This window comes from Pipistrellus kuhlii, unplaced genomic scaffold (genome assembly GCF_014108245.1).
Source record: "Pipistrellus kuhlii isolate mPipKuh1 unplaced genomic scaffold, mPipKuh1.p scaffold_m20_p_7, whole genome shotgun sequence".
Taxonomy (NCBI): Eukaryota; Metazoa; Chordata; class Mammalia; order Chiroptera; family Vespertilionidae; genus Pipistrellus; species Pipistrellus kuhlii.
The window spans coordinates 67890729-67908560 of NW_023425573.1; the positions used below are offsets into that span (position 1 = coordinate 67890729).

The 17832-nt window shown below is 53.7% G+C and overlaps 2 protein-coding genes across 5 annotated transcripts in view; one reads left to right on the forward strand and one right to left on the reverse strand.

Moving 5' to 3' along the window:
* Window positions 1–9203, forward strand: part of TMEM163 (transmembrane protein 163) — a 195525-nt gene extending 186322 nt beyond the window's left edge. Inside the window, exons 7-8 of the mRNA XM_036422134.2 lie at window positions 5993–6134; window positions 8473–9203. Of these exons, the coding sequence (XP_036278027.1) occupies window positions 5993–6134; window positions 8473–8533 (203 nt within the window). The 3' untranslated portion in view covers window positions 8534–9203. The remainder of the gene's footprint in view (window positions 1–5992; window positions 6135–8472) is intronic.
* A 1234-nt stretch (window positions 9204–10437) lies between these two features.
* The window catches only part of MGAT5 (alpha-1,6-mannosylglycoprotein 6-beta-N-acetylglucosaminyltransferase), a 353237-nt gene continuing 345842 nt past the window's right edge, over window positions 10438–17832 (reverse strand). For all 4 annotated transcript variants that reach the window (XM_045575220.1, XM_045575219.1, XM_036422130.2 and 1 more), the window contains one exon: window positions 10438–15983. In XM_045575220.1, coding sequence (XP_045431176.1) covers window positions 15785–15983 — 199 coding nt within the window. In that variant the 3' untranslated portion in view covers window positions 10438–15784. The remainder of the gene's footprint in view (window positions 15984–17832) is intronic.

Below are 17832 nucleotides of genomic sequence, written 5' to 3' on the forward strand. Positions count from 1 at the left end.
CTGGCAGCATCAGGATTGCTTATGGTGTTGGTGAGATGCAGGTTCCCAGGCTGAGGTGGGTCCTGTCCATGTGATGAGCACAGGTCAGTGCTGCCTTCACCCCAGCACACGCTCCACACCAGGGAAGGTGGGCCTGGCAGGATCCCCCTGCTGTTTTGACCAGCAGGGCCTGCCATCTGTGTCTGCCCTCCCAACATGCCACCTTCCTCTCTGTGCTACAGAGGCCACCTGCCCACAGCACACCCAGACTGTGTGAGTGGTGAGAACTGTTAAAATAGTGAAAGGACCGGTGTCCAGGAGCGAGGCCTCTGCACCCCTGCTCTGCTCTCAGGCGGCATGCAGGCCCCGCTGCAGGGGCCAGGCGGCCAGCCCGGCTCCTGGAGCTCCCCATGGGCCTCGAGGGTTCCCCCCGCCGCCGCCTGAGGGGCAGGCCCAGGGAAGCCAGAGCCCAGCAGGCAGCAGGTCCTGAGTGTGCTGCTGTTAGCGCTGGTACCGCAGTGGCACCAACTGCGGGCTCTGCAGAGCGCTTTTGAGCCCCGTGCTGGGCTGGTGCCACGTTAGCTTCGAGCCACTCCTGATGCAGAACCAGAGTTCTGTTTTCAGAGTCTGTCCTATTGCTCTGACGGCCCTGCCTGGTCCCCAAAGCGGGGCTGCAGCTTAGTTAAATAAAGTCCTCTGGTGTGAAGAGCTGTGGCTGAGCCCCTGAGAAGGCTGGAACCTTCCGAGGAGATCTCTGTAGAGGTCTCTGCCACCACCCACAGCGTGGCCTCTGGCAGCGTGCATCCGGCGGACCCTAATGAGGTGCTCTTGCCTCTGGGGGGGGGCGGGAGGGGGGGGACACACACAGCGCGTAGGAAGAGGTGCTCAGCCCGGTGGCTGTGTGGTCTGGAGTTTCAGGATCAGGGAAGGGACATGCCTCCATTGGCCATGGAGTCCTCCTCTTTCCGGAGCCGAGAGCTCAGGGCCGCGTGCTGTGAATGGGGTTCAGTGTGGGGGTCCGGCCACCTTCAAGGGTCCTTCCCGCTGCTCTGGGGGACACTCCCCCGGGCTCTTTAGAGCAGAGGCCTGGCTGCACCTCGGCTTCTCCAGTGTGTGTGTGTGTGTGTGTGTGTGTGTGTCTTCTCATGTCTTTGCCGGGAACGTGGGTGACGGGATGGGGCGGGCAGGCCAGGGGTGATCACTGAGACACAGCTCCTCTCCCGGTCGCCTTGGGCCCTAACATCACAAAGCCCCTGTGGCCGGAGGGCCTCAGCATCTTATCTGTACATCACACGAGTGCTCTCCAGGGGCCTGAGGCGGACCCAGCAGTCAGACCCTCCCACCCATGACCATGGGCTTGACCGTCTCGGACGGGTGCTCTGCATCACGTGTGACAGCAATCCCAGGCAGGTTCACCCCCTTTCAGCTCACCACATTCCACAGGGCGCACAGAGAAGACCCCAATGACAAGTGTGGCTTGGCTAAGGAAATAACTCTGACCAGAGTTTTCACACACAAGCAGCATTTCCCTCATGTTCTTGAACGGAGAGGTGTCATTACAAAGCAGATGTTTAAGTGAAGGCAGGGAAGAGCGCTCCCCGGGGCAGAGGGCATGGGGTGGGGCCTGGGACACCTGGGGGGCCCCAGAAGGGGGGCACAGGGTGAGGGCTGGGACAGCGGGGAAGGGTGGGTCCTAGGACTGTAGGTCCAAGGGCAGGACCCTGTGTGTTTTGATAACTATTTTAACAGATGAGGAGACATGCTTACTGTTTTCTAAACAGTCCTCTGGCCGTCAGAGGGGGGACAGAGCGGGGGAGTGAGTGCCAAGCAGGAGAGATCTGGGGAGCTGAGGGTGGTGGGATGGGGGCTTAGGCAGCGGTGAGGGCGGGGGGCTGAGGAAGTGGGGGGTTTGAAGAAGTGTCCACAACGCATGTCAAATGGATAGGACTCGGGGATGAATGGACCAGACAGACAGACACAGAGAGAACTCTCTAGAAGGGCAAAGCCTGTTCCCCATGAGGGGCCTGGGCGGTGGGTGGTGTGTGCTGCAGTTCCTTGCTTAGTGGGAGTGTCAGCAAAATACGCAGCGGTAATTGCAGCCTCCTGCTAATTGTGTTTTACTCACGTGTTGATTTGCAGAGCTAGGCAGCCACTGTCCTCATCTCCCCTTTGGGAGGTGGAGAGGGGGGGTCTGGGAGCCGTGCCTATCATTAATGTTGGGGTGTCTGAGGGGCGCCCCTCAGAGAACCTCACGCTCTCTCTGCTTTCTGAGCTGCACTGGGCTTCTCTGAGGGCACCCCAGGCCAACGGTGCCCATGACCCTGGTGGCGTGGCCTTCTCTCCCCACAAAGCGTTTCGGGGCAGCGGGAGGGCGGCCTCCCTGCCACCTGGTGAGTGGCTGTCCCCACGCTGGAGCTGTCTGTGAGCGGGTCAGGCCGGCTGCACCGGCGCCCTTATGCCGGCTGTGTCCTCACCAAAGCAGGTCTTCAGAGAAAGGGGCACCGGGGTGTGGTAAACTGCAGACTGTGACGCGCAGCGCAGCGAATCTTGTCCATTAGACTGTGCTCCTTTAGTTGTTTAGGCAAATGTGATTGTTGCTATCGGCAGACGCTGGGGCAGCTCTGCGCTGTCGAAGGTAAAATGACTGAGGACAGTAAGTAAACGGGACAGGTCAGGCGGGGGAGGAGGGGGTCGGAAGGGGCAGGAGCCCGGCTCCCTGCTGCCGCTGGAAACCCGAGTGGAGGCCCTGAGCTGACGCCCCTCGCTCCTTCTCTGCATACCAAGCGCCTGCCATGGTGTTCAGCACATGGAACCTTGTAGTCAGAATTTCTGCATGAAGCTGATGTATTTAATTATGCAGATTCGCACTTATCATTAAGGCCGGACTGGCGGAGCCCCTCCTCAGCTTCTTAAACAGACAACAGTGTTTGACAACAGCTCTGGTTTTAACTGAGGAAGCAGAAAAGAGATGGGCCTGGGTGGGCGGGGACGGTGCCAGCGGTAGAAGGTGGGCAGTTTGGGGCGGGCTGCGAGCTCAGGCTCCTTGTGTGGAGTGGCTGCCGCTGGAGTGTCTGAGCCTGGTGGGGGCAGACACAGGACCCTCCCGTCCTGGGTGCCCGTTGCAGCGTGCCCTGCAGCCCTGTGGGAGGTGAGGGTGAACTGAGCCAGACAGGTGAGCAGAGCTGAGGAGGCAGGGCTCCTCCTGAAGGTGGGGGGAGCCAGGTGAACAGTGAATCCATCACTGTGCACTGTTGGCAGCCCCCGTGGGTGGGAGCTGTCAGACACGGGGGTCTGGGCTGTCCTCCGCTGGCAGAGCGGTGACTTGGTGGAGCTGAGTGGACATCTAGTGGCCGTCTGGGGGAACCTCACGCTCTCTCTGCTTTCTGAGCTGCACTGGGCTTCTCTGAGGGCACCACAGGCCAACGGTGCCCATGACCCAGAGGTGAGAGGGGCTAGAGCACATGTGTCAAACACAAGGCCCGCGGGCCAAATCCGTCCCGCCAGGCCTTGCAATGTGGCCCGCACCGCGCTGTCATCACTGCACTCCGCTGCGTTTCCATCACAATGACAGTTTATGACTGTTCAGTAAACCATTCGGCCCGCGATTTAGGCTGGATTTTAGATTTTGGCCCCTTCTCTGATTGAGTTCGACACCCCTAGGCTAGAGGTTCCAGCCTGCCCCTGGCAGCGGCCATTTCCTCCTGTCTCCCCTTCTGTCTAGCCACCCCAAAGCAACACCTCCACTCCCCGCTCCGGAGGTAAGCTGCAGCCCAGGCCACTGGTGATGGCGCTGGCTGTGCCGATGCCGCTGGCGGCCTGCGGAGAAAAGACATGGGCTGCAGAGGCATTTAAAAAAGACAGGATGATCCAAAGGACCAGAGGCTGTCCACCTCCCGTGGCCACTCTGGCTGCGGTGAGGGGGTGGATGCGGGTTAAGGGAGATGTGGGCAGGAGGGGAAGCAGGGAAGGTGGTGAGGAGGCAGGAGTGCAGGCGAGGGACGAGGGGGGTTTGGGCGGTGGGGCTGGTGAGGTAGAGAGATGGAGAATGGGTTTTGGGGGGAATAGTTGGCAAGCATTACTTGATGGATTAGATTTGGGGGGTGATCAGGTCTGGGTTGTGACAGAGTTAAGGGTGGGCTCCTAGATGTTTGGTCTTGGCAGCTGGGTGAACCGTGGCATCACACACAGGGGAGATGAGGTGTTTTGAGCTGAAATGAGGTTTTCGCTTTGAACATGCTCAGTTTGAAATGCTTATATGACTCTGCAGCTGAGGGGATGGGCAGGCTAGAGAAAGTTGGGAGTCATTGTCCGGTGAGATTAGAGGTGACGGCCTAGGGGGAAATGTAGGCAGAGGAGGAGTCTGGGGACTGGCAGGGTGCTCAGATGAGGAAGAGGAGGACCTAGCGGAGGAGACTGAGAGGGAAGCACTGGAGTGGGAAGGGGAAAGCTAGCAGCCATGGTGACCGGAGGAACGTGTTCCCGGGAGGATGAGGTCAGCCAGCTCACCACCCACAGGGCACTCAGTTGTCAGGGAGGGCATCGGCGGGGAGAGAACCGAGGGGCGGGGGATGAAGAGCCAGCAGGAGGTTTGGTTGGGCAGACAGCTCTGCACGTGTTGTAAAGGGGCTTATGATGTGGGTGGCGTGGGGTCAGGGAGGAGTTGGAGGTGGGTGATGGGAAGCTATGGTTTATTCCAGTAGGAATGTTTCAGAAGAGGGAGAAGAATTTCAAGAACAGAGTCCCTTGGTGAGCATGTAACTGGATGTGGGGCAGCTGCCATGGTGGGTGTGAGCTTGGTGTTAGGAAGATGAGGTATTGTTGTGTTCTCAGAAGTACGGGTCCGAGTCACCAGCTGAGAACTGAAGGGAGAAGATGACAGATTTGAAGGAAGAGAAGAGGGTTGCAGCAGCCAATGAGATGCCATTGCAGGGCTCAGCCCAGTTCATCTTGTTCCCATTGTCCAAGTCTCCACCTTGGACCTGAGACGGCGTCTTACCCAGGCTTTGCTCAAGTCTTCTCTACACCCACATCTTCCTCTCCCCAGTTGTACAAACCCCAGTGAGTGCAACCCCAGCTAACACTTTTGAGTCAGCAAAAGCAACACAAGTGGAGTTGCCCCAGGAATGAGACAGGGCCTGTTGCTGGAGAGGCTGCTGTCCCTGCACAGAGCAGCTGCCAGGCATCACCAGGCAGCATGGACCAGAGCTTCTCCAGGCCATTACCCTGAGGCAGACTAGGAGCCATGCGGCTCACACCACTGTGCAATCTCAGGAGCCCCTCTAAGCTATTCCCTTCCCGTGTGGCCGCACAGGTAAAATGCAAATGTGATTCCTAAGTTGTGGGGGCCCCTGAGGTGTGACGTATGTGAAAGGAGATGATCAACATATGTTTGGATTGCCGTTTCTGCAGCCATGTACCTCATTCTTGACTGTGCATTTTTCTTCCCAGAGTGGAAATCCTCAGGTGACTTAGACTCTGGAAGGAAAGGATATAGGCTTGCCTTGCTCCTCTCAATCTGTATTATCAATACTTCAGTCAATTTATTTAACTTCACTCTGCTTCACTTTAGTTCTGTCATCAGTAAAGTGGGATAATAATCAGACTGATAAGATCCCCACTGGGTACTGGGCCCAGGAGACATTCAACAGATTTGAATCACCCAGAACTTGAATGTCTCCTGTGTGCCAGGCATTGTCCTGACCTCATGGGGTCTGGATATTCTAGTTTGTGGGAGACAGACCAATAGTAACCACACACAGGCTCTGTCAAGAGGGCATGAGTGCCTGGCAGGGATGGAGATGGACTGTGGGGGGTGATGGCTCTGTTTAGCAAGGTCTCTGGTGACATTGGAACAGACTTGACAGGCCACCCAGGGGTCTCAGTAGGCAGCTGTCACCTGTGAGAGTGCTTCTGTGCAACACTCCCTGCAGTGCAGGCTTGGATGTGGAGTTTGCTGGTGCTTGGGTAGTTTCTTGGTGGCAGTGTCCTCAGACTCTCTCTGCTTCTTTCCCAGGATTTAATTCCCTCGTGGGAGGCGTGATGGGCTTCTCTATTCTTCTGAGTGCGGAGGTATTCAAGCACAACTCAGCGGTCTGGTACCTGGATGGCAGCACAGGTGTGCTCATCGGCCTTATCATATTTGCCTACGGGGTCAAGTAAGTGCCTGTTTTCCTATTTGCTTTCCTGGCATCCATGAGTGCTCCATTTCCCACCCCTGATGGTCACACCTTGTACCTGGAAACCGTCCCCCCCCCCACTCCCTCCTCCTGCCCCCCGAGCCTACGTGGGGTCAGGTGACTGAAAAAGCTCACATCGGAATCAGATAGTCTTGTGGCTGGCACTGAAGTGGGGCAAGGGCTTTGACAAGAGGTATAGGCTTTAAGTCACAAATGGACACCAGTACTGGGCTGAGGACTCCCCGTGACCTCTGCTATGAAAACCAGTAGGCATCTGAATGAGATGGGGCTACTGGAGTCTCAAGCGTTCACCTTGAGGGACCTGCACATGGACTTGCTCACTCATGGACTCATTTCTCTGGGCTTCAGTGCAAGGTCAGCCTCTTGAAAAGTACCAGGGACATCCTGGGGAAAACTGAATGGACTGGCTTCAGGGTGAGGGCTGGAGGGGGAGGGGTCAGGCAGTTCTCACCAGGGATGGAATTGCTGGCAGACAAGATTGCTTTGCTGAGCCCTATTGCGCTCAGCCATCAGTCACAGGTGGGTGCCAAATCCCAGATCTCATCACCTTGGCTAACACCATTTGCCCCACCCTGGTAATTCTTTGAGACCCCACCCCACTCAACTTGAATTTCCAGCCCAGGTGCTTCCAGTGGATCTTCCACACAAGTGGCCTGCTGGGGCTCACACTATGGACTTACCCCAAATCCCTCAGAGTTCCAAACAAGCAGCAGCTAGCCTTGGCATGCCTGGCACAAGAGGGTATATATCTCAACTTGCATTGTGCCCTGACAAATGGGCAGTGTTGACTTGGAACTAACTTCAACTTAATGGCCATGAGCCCAGTACACATAGTGCCTGTGTCAGCACACATTGTGGTGCCCACCAAAGGGTCCCAAGCCTGGAGCTAGTGGCAACCAACCTTGATTCACAGCACAGCCTCTTCCAAGTGCCTCCAAGCCCAGCACAAGTGGCAACAAACCACAAAGACTTTGTAGCTCCTACCAGATGGCCTCAATCCCGCACTGGGGCCCTCCTAAGAAGCCCCAAAACCAACACACCCGGGGCCAGTTTTAGAGTATATTAGGGCACCACCAAATAGCTCCACAAATGACTCATCCAAAGGGTGGGAGCAGCTGGCAACAAAGCCCCACTAAAATGATCCCCCTATGTGATTAGCCTCCACAAGATAGCTTGTCTGCTTTAGTCATGTAGCCTGAAGGTCAATTCCACCCACTGATGTGCCAACAGGACTCAACTACATCAGGAAATCATATAACAAAACAAAATCCTAAGAATCTGATTAAAAAGTGGGCAGAGTACCTGAATAGACATTTTTCCAAAGAGGATATACAGATGGCCAACAAACATATAAGATGCTCAACATTACTAATTATCAGAAAAATGCAAATTAAAACCACCACAATGAGATACCGCCTCACACCTGTCAAAATGGCCATCCGTCAGGAATCAAACAAGTGTTAGCAAGGATTTGAAGACTAAGAGAAGCCTTGGGCACTGTCGGTGGGATTATAAATTGCTACAGCCACTGTGGATAATAGTATGTAGGTTCCTCAAAAAATTAAAAAGAGGACTACCATGTGACCCATAAATCCCACTTCTAGGTATTCATCCAAAGAAATTGAAAACATTAATTAAAAAAGACATTGCAGCATTATTTACAATAGCCAAGGTACTGAAGCAACCTAAGCGCCCTTCGATAGATGAGTGGATAAAGAAGGTGTGGTACATATATACCGTGGAATATTACCCCGCCATAAAAACAAGAATGAAATCTTGCTATTTGCCACAACATGGATGAACTAGAGGGTATTATGTGAAGTGACATAAGTGAGATAAAGATCATATGACTTCACTTATATTTGGAATCTAAAAACAAATTATATGAACAAACAAAACAGACATAAACTTTCAACTTTACACTTTAAACAATTAGGTGAGTTATAAAGTAATAGTGTACATGTCTACTTTTATAAATTAAATATTCTCTTAATTATGGAAAATCTATAAGTGGTTGGGGGGAGTTGGGGATGGAAAAAGGAGTAATGCTGGTGGGGTTTCTTTTTGGGGTGGGGAAAATGTTCTAGAATTAGGAGGTGGTGATGATTGGACAATCTAAGCATACACTAAACACCACCAAATTATGTAATTTCACAAGCTGAATTTTATGGTATGTGAATTAGTTTTTTTGTTTGTTTGTTTGTTTGTTTTAATTGCCTCTCCAATCTGCTTCCCCAAGCACTCAAAGCTCAGGGCGATGGGGGTGTGCTGGGTGACCTGTGTGTGTCCTCTGCAGACTTCTCATCGACATGGTGCCCAGGGTGAGGCAGACGCGCCACTACGAGATGTTTGAGTGAAGGGCCCGAGCGCCAGTCTGGATCTGCATGAAGACATCAGGACGAGAGGTTCTCACACCGCAGACGGAGCCAGTATTTAGCTGAACATCCACTTTCTTATTTGGAGAGTTTGTGTTCACGGGAACAGGCGTGCCCAGCAGGTTGGTCTGCACTGCTCCCCTCGCCCACCTCCCCCGTCACTCCGTTAGGACACCGTGCACAGGAGGGGACACTGGTTTTCCCGTCTGTTGGGAACTGGCTGTTTCTGTTTTCTGGAGTAAAAGGGTTCCTGTGGGTCGGATAAGGCCTCTGCTTGGCAGGAAGTTCTGAAACAGCCACTGTCTAGACCCGCCTCCTCTGGGCGCTCCTCTCCGGTAGAACTGAAGGGAAGACCGTGTGTGCCCTTCTGCGCCTCCATCACATGCCCAGAACCATCAGTATCACACTTCCTGACCCGTCACCGTCTCTCATTAGTTTCATACCATTTTACTAATCCTGAGTCTAAACAGATTGGTTCAAGAGGAGACAGTTCTATTTTTAAAGTACTTAGTGATGTACGTGTGAGCTTTGCATGGACGAACTAAGCACATGACCCTCTCTTGTACATTCAGAACCTGAACACATGTAAAAACGACCCATTTTTGACAGATGTGAAACCACCATTGATTTGTAATAAATAATGACACAATCTTCCCACACCTGCAGGCATCTCTGTGTTGTGTCAGATGGCCTGTGAGGTGGCTGTAAGGACGAGATGTCTGCAGATTAGGTGACGCTAGGTGTCAGTTCTGTGAACACAGTCCCTACACCCCTCTGGACTGTAGCACTTGCTGCTGGCCCAGATGCCTGTCTGGACAATAGAGACGGCACCGTTTTGTGTGGTCCGGGAAGTGACCTTGGAAAGGTGTCCGTGTCACAGGCGGCAGGTTGCTGTGTGGCTGAAAGACCACATGGAAGGGTCACTTGCTCCGGGTGGAGTGAGTGGAGACCCTGGAGGGCTGTGGGTTGCGTCTGTGGGGAGGCCACCCATCGCTCAGGTGAAGGGGCCACACACTGATGTGGTGGTGCCGGAGGCCTTGCAGCTGGCCTTGCCTGGGGCTGAGGGATGGCTGTCCCAGACGCTAACTCCCCTTCCCCTGCCCTGCTTCAGGCTGATGAAGGGGAGGTGGCTTGGTCCGGGGGCCCCCAACCTCGGGGCAGCTTGGTGCCGTCGGCCAGCTTCCTCCACAGCGCTTTGCCGAGAGCTCTGCAGGCCATTTACACGGACCTGGGAAAGGGCCGACTGCTCCAACAGGTCTGGGGATGGGAGACTCCGTGGTCTCTCCTGCAGGTTTCCTGTGTATGTAACGCAGCGTGGAAGCTTGGAGGGAAACTAGGATGTAGCTTCCCTTAAACGTACACACTCACATTCTGCTCGGACCTTTCTGGGACGGGTGTACAGGAATCAGGCCGTACCTGCGCCTCCATATCCAGGAGCTGTGTGCTGTCCCTGCTCTGGGCAGAGTGTGAGAAGCTGTGCTGAGGCCGAGCCGCCCCTGGGTGCGCACGGACTTGACCTTGTTTCCAGGGCAGGTGCCTAAACCTGGCTCATGAGGGAAATGCACCAGGTCTAACAGGCCCTCAGCCTTTTAGGACTATTTCACTGGCACAGCCTTCATGATTTTTAAGCATCTGAAGTAGTAATTATCTCAAAAAGGCCCCGTCTAGGGAGTGCTCTGAGACGAGTGTGGGTGGATGTGAGGCGGGGAAGGAACACACCACCGTGAAGCCGTCCTCCGTTCCTTGACCGTCAAGGTCTCTCGGCCTTTCCGGCGGCGTCTGCAAACGGTGAGACGCAGGCAGTGGACGCCAGTGCTGGGGTGCAGCTGGGCTGGTTCAGCAGGTGACCTGCACCCACCCAATCCCCCAGAGATCACTCCTACCCATCACACAAGTAAAGTTTATTGAAAAATAAAGTTCTCCCTAGTTGTGTCTACAACAGTGGAAACAAAGCAGTGCGCTCTATGCAGGTACAGTACGTTGGGACGTGTGGACAGCGACACCTCGTGGGCAGAACCCTGCACTAAGCCCCGGAGTGAGCCAGGCGCTGTTTGAAGACACAGATGTGAACGGTCATTAGCTTAAAGACATCGAGGTTGTGACAGCGACTACAGTAGAAGGGACTCACCACCTCCTTTGGCGTAGACTGTTCCACTGCTGCCCTCTTAATACCTGGGGAGGACAGTGAGCAAAATCCTTCCCAACTTTGCTCTGTCTTCCCTTGGGCAGAAGGGGCAGACCACCTAGGTTCTCAAGCTGCTGTCCCAGCCAGGCCGCCAGCCTGGCTAATGTCCTCTGTGCACCCCAAGCCCTCACCCTCCACACACACACCCGATGTCCCATGAGTACTCGCTGGCCGTGGTCCCTCTGCCAGGCCTCACCAGCTGCAGGTGACTGGGGGAGATCATCTCAAGGCTCCACAAATCGGGGCTAGAGGAATGATGCTTGGGAGAAGGTGAACCCCAGTCTTACACCTGCACAAGTCTAGGACTGCAGATTCAGCAGAAGAGAAAACAGGAACTCGGACACAGGGCTCCAGCAAACTCCTCCACACTCCACAATGCATCTGCCCAGAGGAGCGCCTAGACAGGCAAGGAGACGCGGCTCCAATCTATTGGGGAGCAAGAGGCTAGAACCCCAATAAAACAAAACGTGAACTGATATTTAGGTGACTTGGGGAGGAAACCAGTGAGCCACCAGCAGCTCTGGTGGTATATAGTCTTGGGGTTCCCCGAGCTAGACTGTGGTCCCAGGGCCAGGGCAAACTCGTGACAATTCACCTGCCCGGGAGTCTGGCCCCTGCAGACTGGACTGTGGAGGAGCTGCCCTGGCCGGCAGGGGAGAGCAGGGGACTTCTCAAGTTCAATTGGTCGATTCTTTCCCCTTGGAAATGGAAAAGCCTCTCTTAACTTCATTTCAGAGAAACAGTTAACTTTAAGGGGTACAATCAGTGGGAAAATTCACCTTAATTTCTAGCTCAAAAAGTTCCCCAAGGAAAAACTCTGGAATGGTCCAGGAGACACCACTGGGGTGAGGCCCAGCAGGGAGCCAAAGATCACCCGTGTGCAAATCCCGCAGCCTCGTTTCGTCTGGGGCTGAAGCCAGGCATGTTTTCCAATCAGTCAGTGCAGTCAGGGATCCGGCAACGTTCCGGCCACAGGGTGGGCGTGGGACTTACACACGCCAACCGGTAAATCCCACAACAGTCCGTCAACCTGGGATAATAGAGTCCTGTAGGTGTGACTTTTGAACCAACTGATAAGGAGTGCAGCTCTTTATTTCTCAAATTTTGTAAAATGTAATAATGTTTAACACTTACTAGGGCTTACTATGTGCCAGACACCGCTAAACACCGAATCCTCACAAAACCCCTAAGTGCTAAGAGAGCTACTAATTTTTTTTTCTGCATCTGAGACTACAGCTAGTTTGGCCTTTTGCTATAAAAACTTGGCTTTCCACTTCTTGTTGAAGCCAACAGGAATGAGAGGGACTGGCCCTCAGCTTTAGGACATCCCACCTTCCTAAAGAAGCTGAGTCTCCGTGCCCATCAGCTCTTCACACACAAACGCTGTGGGCCCGCGGGGATGGGTGGAAGAGGAATGAAGCCAATGTGAAAATTAAAGTGTTTTTAAATAAATAAAAGTCTAGGCTTCGGGTAGCAACACGTGCAACAGAGCCTGTCGTTAGCAAAATAGACTTTCAAAAAACCAAAAAGTTTGGGGGCAGGGAAGGGAGTGGTCATGTGCTAATTACATACACAATCCAGGTAAGCCACCGTGGAGAGTGGGTGGCCTGCCTTGGTCTGGTCCACAAACAAAACCTGCCCGTGAACAGCAGTTTCAATCAGCCTGTCAAATCCATGCCTGCACTACCAGCGAAACGGGCTCTCCTTCCAGATGAAACCAGTGGTCACAGTTATGAAACCCCATGCTCACTACGGAACAAAAGGGTGTGCACATCCCTCTCCCTTCATGATGTGTCTGGGGGCCAGTGCTACTCAGGAGCTTAGCAGGCCCTGCTTCCTTACAGTGCAACTCCTCAGCCAGGGCTGGCGCCTGCCCTGCCACACCTCACCATGTGCCAGGTGGCAGGGAGCCTGGGCCAAGGGGCAGGCAGCAGTCCCCAAACCCAGAAGTGACCAAGCGGCCTGGGACGGTGTGGGCTTGTCTGGAGGGGGGTGTATGTGCATATACGTGCTGGCCGAGGGGCTGGAAGGGCGTTTCTGGGCCCTGAGAGTCCACAGTGACACAGGACAGGTCCTGTCTCCAAGCTGGGGGAGTGCAGCAGGTTCCAAAAGCAACCCCAAAGAAAAGAGAAAAGGCACCTCAGAGAAACAATAAATATCAAACAGATTCACAATATTTCCAAACATACAGCAAACACAAAAAAGGCAAACTATACGCAGCGACAGAAACTCAACTTAAGCAAAAATGCAAAAAACCTCTCCTTTGTTCAAGTGCAAATCCAATTACATACACAGAGTAAACAAGGTGTCCACTGACATTAAAAGCAGTGTTTCTCCTTTAGAAGCTTTTACTCCTGAAAGTGTTTACATGTCAAAGGAAGGCTTTCTCTCTCTTAATAAATTAGATAAATGTTTTCCCTCAAGTTTTGTTTTTGTTTTTTTGTTTTTTAAGGAACTTAAAATCACAGTGGGGGGAAAACACCAGATTTCACTGAGGAAAAAATGTACAAAAACTTTCAGCCCAGGCAGCATGTGCTCATAGCCAGGGAGACAGGGGTCCTGGCACAGGTCCCAGTGTGGAAGGGTCTCCAACCACAAGTTAGCTCAGGACTCTGTTAGGAAAAACTGCCCACACTCTGAGGCGCCCTCTGCCCAAGGCGGGCAGGCAGGAATCACGTCCCCACTGGTTGTGGACCACTGACCTGACTTGGGCCAAGTTTAGAGGGGGCTGGACGCCAGTATTTGTCCAACATCACTGCCTCTATCGATAAAGCCTTCAACAACTGGGGTGCAGATCAGTGTGCCCAGGAGCAGCAGACCCCTCTTCCCCTCTGCCCCCCCTCTCCCACCCATGGAACTGCCTCACCTCCACCAACACTGGGCTGGCAGGAGCAGAGGGACCTAATGAGGAAAGTGCCCCCGTGGGCACCTAAGCTGAGAGTCCTGACAAGAGTGGGAAGAGGGGGAGGCCCTGAGCTCGGGCAGCCAGCAAGCAATCCTAGAAGCTTCTGGAATACAAGGCAGGATCGAGTCTTTCCACAGAATGTAGCTTCCTAGTTTCCACACTTTCTGAGCCCCTGTGCTGGCTTAGTAAACAGTTCTCTGCAAACTGGGTTGCTGAGCTTAGGAAATCGGTCTCGGCCCGCAGGCGCCCCCTGCTGGTCAGATGCCTGCACTGACATCCTCACCCTCGGAAGCGAGGGTCCGGGAGAGGGCAGCACAGGCCCAGGAATTGTAGGCCTGGGAGCTTAAGCCAATTTCCACAATTTAGGGTGCAGCCAAGAGGACCATTCAGAGAACAGCAATTCCTAACAGTTATTTCTCCTCCTACTGCAGGCAACTGCCCTTGCAAATCTTAAAAGAACACATATACCCATATTCACTCATTCACTCACTCACATCCTAAAACAAGGTTTCCTTTCTTGTGTCCTTGCTGCTGGGCCTTGGCCTCCCATCAGCACTCTCCCTTGCACATGTGTTCAGGGGTCACCTGAGGGGTTGTAGGTGCTTCCCCTCTGACACCCTCTGTTCCCTAGGATTGGAGCTGGGATTCAGACACATTGAGAGTCAAAGTGAAAAAGGCAGGCTGTGCATGTGGTGCTATTTATGCACGAAGGAAGAACTGAGAAGCAGGTAGAATCTAACTCCCCACACGTAGAGGCTCCACACTCCCTCTGTCCTCCTGAAACAGAGTCCCTCCTTTAGTCTCACTTCTCAGAGGCCCATCCACCATTCATCGTACCAGCTCTTTGCCAGCCGAGGCTGGGCAGCTGCGGGAGGGCATGCAGGGTGCTGGGAGGCCATGCCACCACTGAGGGCTGGGTGGACCCCAACTACTCATAACAGGGAGACGAAGAGGAAAGAGAGGGCTGACTCTTACCGCATGGGGATGCCAGGAAACATACCCAAAGCATTGCAACTGCCCGGGGGAGGCGGGGAACCCAGCAAAGCAGAGCGCAGGGGCTGGAAGGGGGTCCAGTGAGTCTGACCAGGCCAAGCTGCCAACTGGCTCACACCTCAAAATACTGGTGCCTGGCTGCGAGCCACCCCATCCCCACCCAAGTGAGCCACCAGGACAGTGACTCATTTTCACACTGGCCTGCCCCTGATCCCCCAGCCAACATCAAGTTCGCCCAGAGCCCCATTCCCTGGGCTATGGAGGTTCCAGGCATTCGAAGGAATGTAACGCAAGCCCAAAGTTTGCATCCCAGCTCCAGTGTGACACCAGGCCACAGGGACCAGCTCACTCATCCACTCCCAGCTCAAAGACAACGCTTGTAAGGGGTAAACACCACAGCTACATCCAAGGGTAGCTCTTTTGGCCCTGGTCCTGCCTTTCGAGATTTACCACCAACCACCAGCTGTCAATTTCCTAATCATGTACTTCGTTCCCTGGCTGGGTTGTCCCCCCACACCTGGGGGTGCCTGTTCTGTAGCTACCACCAAGCGCACACAAGATTTTCTTCTCTGCCGCCATCTGCTTTGAGGAGCTAGATCCCCACGGCGCTCCCCTCCTCTCCCTCTGGCACCACCCTGATGGGGCCAGAAAACTATTACAGTGAAGGTGGATGGTAAACAGTGAGAAATCAAAGAAACAAGACCTGTGATCAGCCCCTCTCTGCCCTCCCCTGGTAGCCTCCCCCTCCCAAATAAATAAGTTAATGGATTTAGGAATGTTCCTAAAAAGTTCTTGCCAACCAGCTCAGTTCCCCCTCTGGTTTTGTTCTGTTTTAAATGAATCTTGAGATTCGTGCTCTACCCTGGAGCAAGTGCATCGAGGGATTCTCCCTGCAGCTGCTCCTCAAAAAATAAACTTGTGCCAGGGAGAGCAGCCAGGCTCCTGGCCTGATGCTGGCCTGCCTTTGGTTTTGGTGAAAATGCCACTGTGATGCGCTGACCACAGCAGGAGTGATACCACATCGAAATCTTCCACCAAAAAGTTCAGGCTCTGGCGAGAGTCCCTGAATGACGCCTGCCCCCAGGCTCTGCCAGGACAGGGCTGGAGCCGCTGCTCCCAGCAGAGTGTGTGCAGGGCTGGCTGGTGGCCGCTATAGACAGTCTTTGCAGAGAGCCACCTGGCCCTTGATGAAGTCCCGGCAGGGGCAGATCCTCCGGTGCCTGGGGTGGGCGCCTGCGCAGCTGAACAGCAGGAGGTCACCTTGAAACACACAGTGCTTGCTCTTGGGGTCAAAGGAGGGCACCAGGATGTCCTTGGCCAGCTCTGAGCTTTGGCAGGTCACCTCATACCTGGAGAGGAAGAGAAAGGCACAAGGTTGGAGGTGCACGGACTGTCCTCATCACTGGCTTCTCGGCCCACCTCCTGAAGGTGGGGAGGAGGGTCCTTCTCCTGCTGTAAATAGACAGCAGCCAGCACCCTCTGACCCAGCAAGTCTCCACTGGAGGGATGGGGCTAGAGAGAGGTGTGTGCCTGGATGCGTGGGGACATGCATTCAAGGCTGCTTGTGAAGACAGTATGTAAAAGTAAATAACCCAAACACCATGTGGGGAACGGGGAGATCAACTTGGTGCATGTGCTTTGGGAGTTCTAGGCAGCAAGTGGCTGTGGGGAGCTGTCCTGCAGGAGGCAAGTCGCAGAACAGGAGGCACAGCGTGACCCAGCTCCACCTGTGCGTGTGCGCGTTTGTGTGTGCGTGAGTGAGGGTATGGTTGTGTAAGAACGTGTGAGGGAATGCCAGTGATGTATGTGTTTGTGCATGTGAGTGGTTGAGCACATGGGGTGTGTAAGATCATGCGTGGTATATGTGTGTGTATATGTGAGTGGGTGAGAGTATAAGTGTGGAAGAACTGTGTGTGAGTGCGTGTGTGTGGTGTGTGTATGTGCATGCATATGAGTGGTTGAGAGCATGGATAAGAATGTGTGTGTGGTGTGTGTGTGTGTGCATATGAATGGGTGAGAATATGAGTGTGTATAAGAAGGTGTGTGTGTGTGGTGTATGTATGTGTGTGCAAGAGAATGAGTGTGTGTGTAATATGTTATGTGAGACTGCGTCTAAAAGCCAAGAAGGCTATACATTAAAACCTTAACAATGGTTACTTCTAAGGAGTAAGACTGGGGCAAAGTCGAGTAATATTTAAATACAGGGTGTCCCCAGAAATATGCATATACATTTTAAGAGCTGATAACTCAATTTCGAAAATGAAATCCTATATATTAAAAAGGGTAATATGCAAATTGACCATCACTCCAACACACAAGATGCCTACTCCCATGTGTCAAAGATGGTTGCCCTCATGTGGACACAATATGGCTGCCATAAGATGGCCGGCAGAGGAGGGCAATTGGGAGGGACCAGGCTTGCAAGAGAGGGCCCCTAACTGCTTCTGCCTGTCAGCCTGATCACCCCACCCCATAATTACTCCCCTGACAGCCTGATTGAATAGTTGTGGGGGGCCTGCAGGAGAGGGCAGTTAAGGGTGACTGGGCCGGCAGAGGAGGGCAATTGGGGATGACCAGGCTTCCAGGGAAGTACACTGTGGGAGACCAGGTCTTCAGGGGAGGGCAGCTGGGGGGGACCAGGCCTGCAGGGGAGGGTAGTTGGGGGGGGACGACACCAGACCTGCAGGGGATGGTAGTTGGGGGCAACCATGCCTATAGGGGAGGACTGCTGGGGGTGACCAGGCTAGCAGGGGAGCAGTTAGGATTAAATCAGGCTGGCAGGGGAGTGGTTATGGGGTGGGGTGATCATGCTGGCATGCAGAAGCAATTAGGGGCAATCAGGCAGGTGAGGTGTTGGGAGCCAGCAGTCCTGGATTGTGAGAGGGCAGTCCGGCATCCCTTGAGGGGTCCCAGATTGAAGACAGTGTAGGCTGGGCTGAGCCCCACCTCACCCATCCTTATGCACAAATTTCGTGACTGGGCCTCTAGTGTATTTTAATAAACACTATCTTTATAATTATTCAAAGTGTGTGTACCTTTTTGAACGCCCTAATTTTTACAGCTATGTTGAATGTTTTTATTGACGGCTCACAAAGATTCCTGTTGTATGGCCTTGGTCTCTGCGGCAGGAATCATCTTCCTGGTATCCTGCTAATCAGAGGGAGGTGCTGCTCTGGGGTGTGGCAGCCATGCAACAGC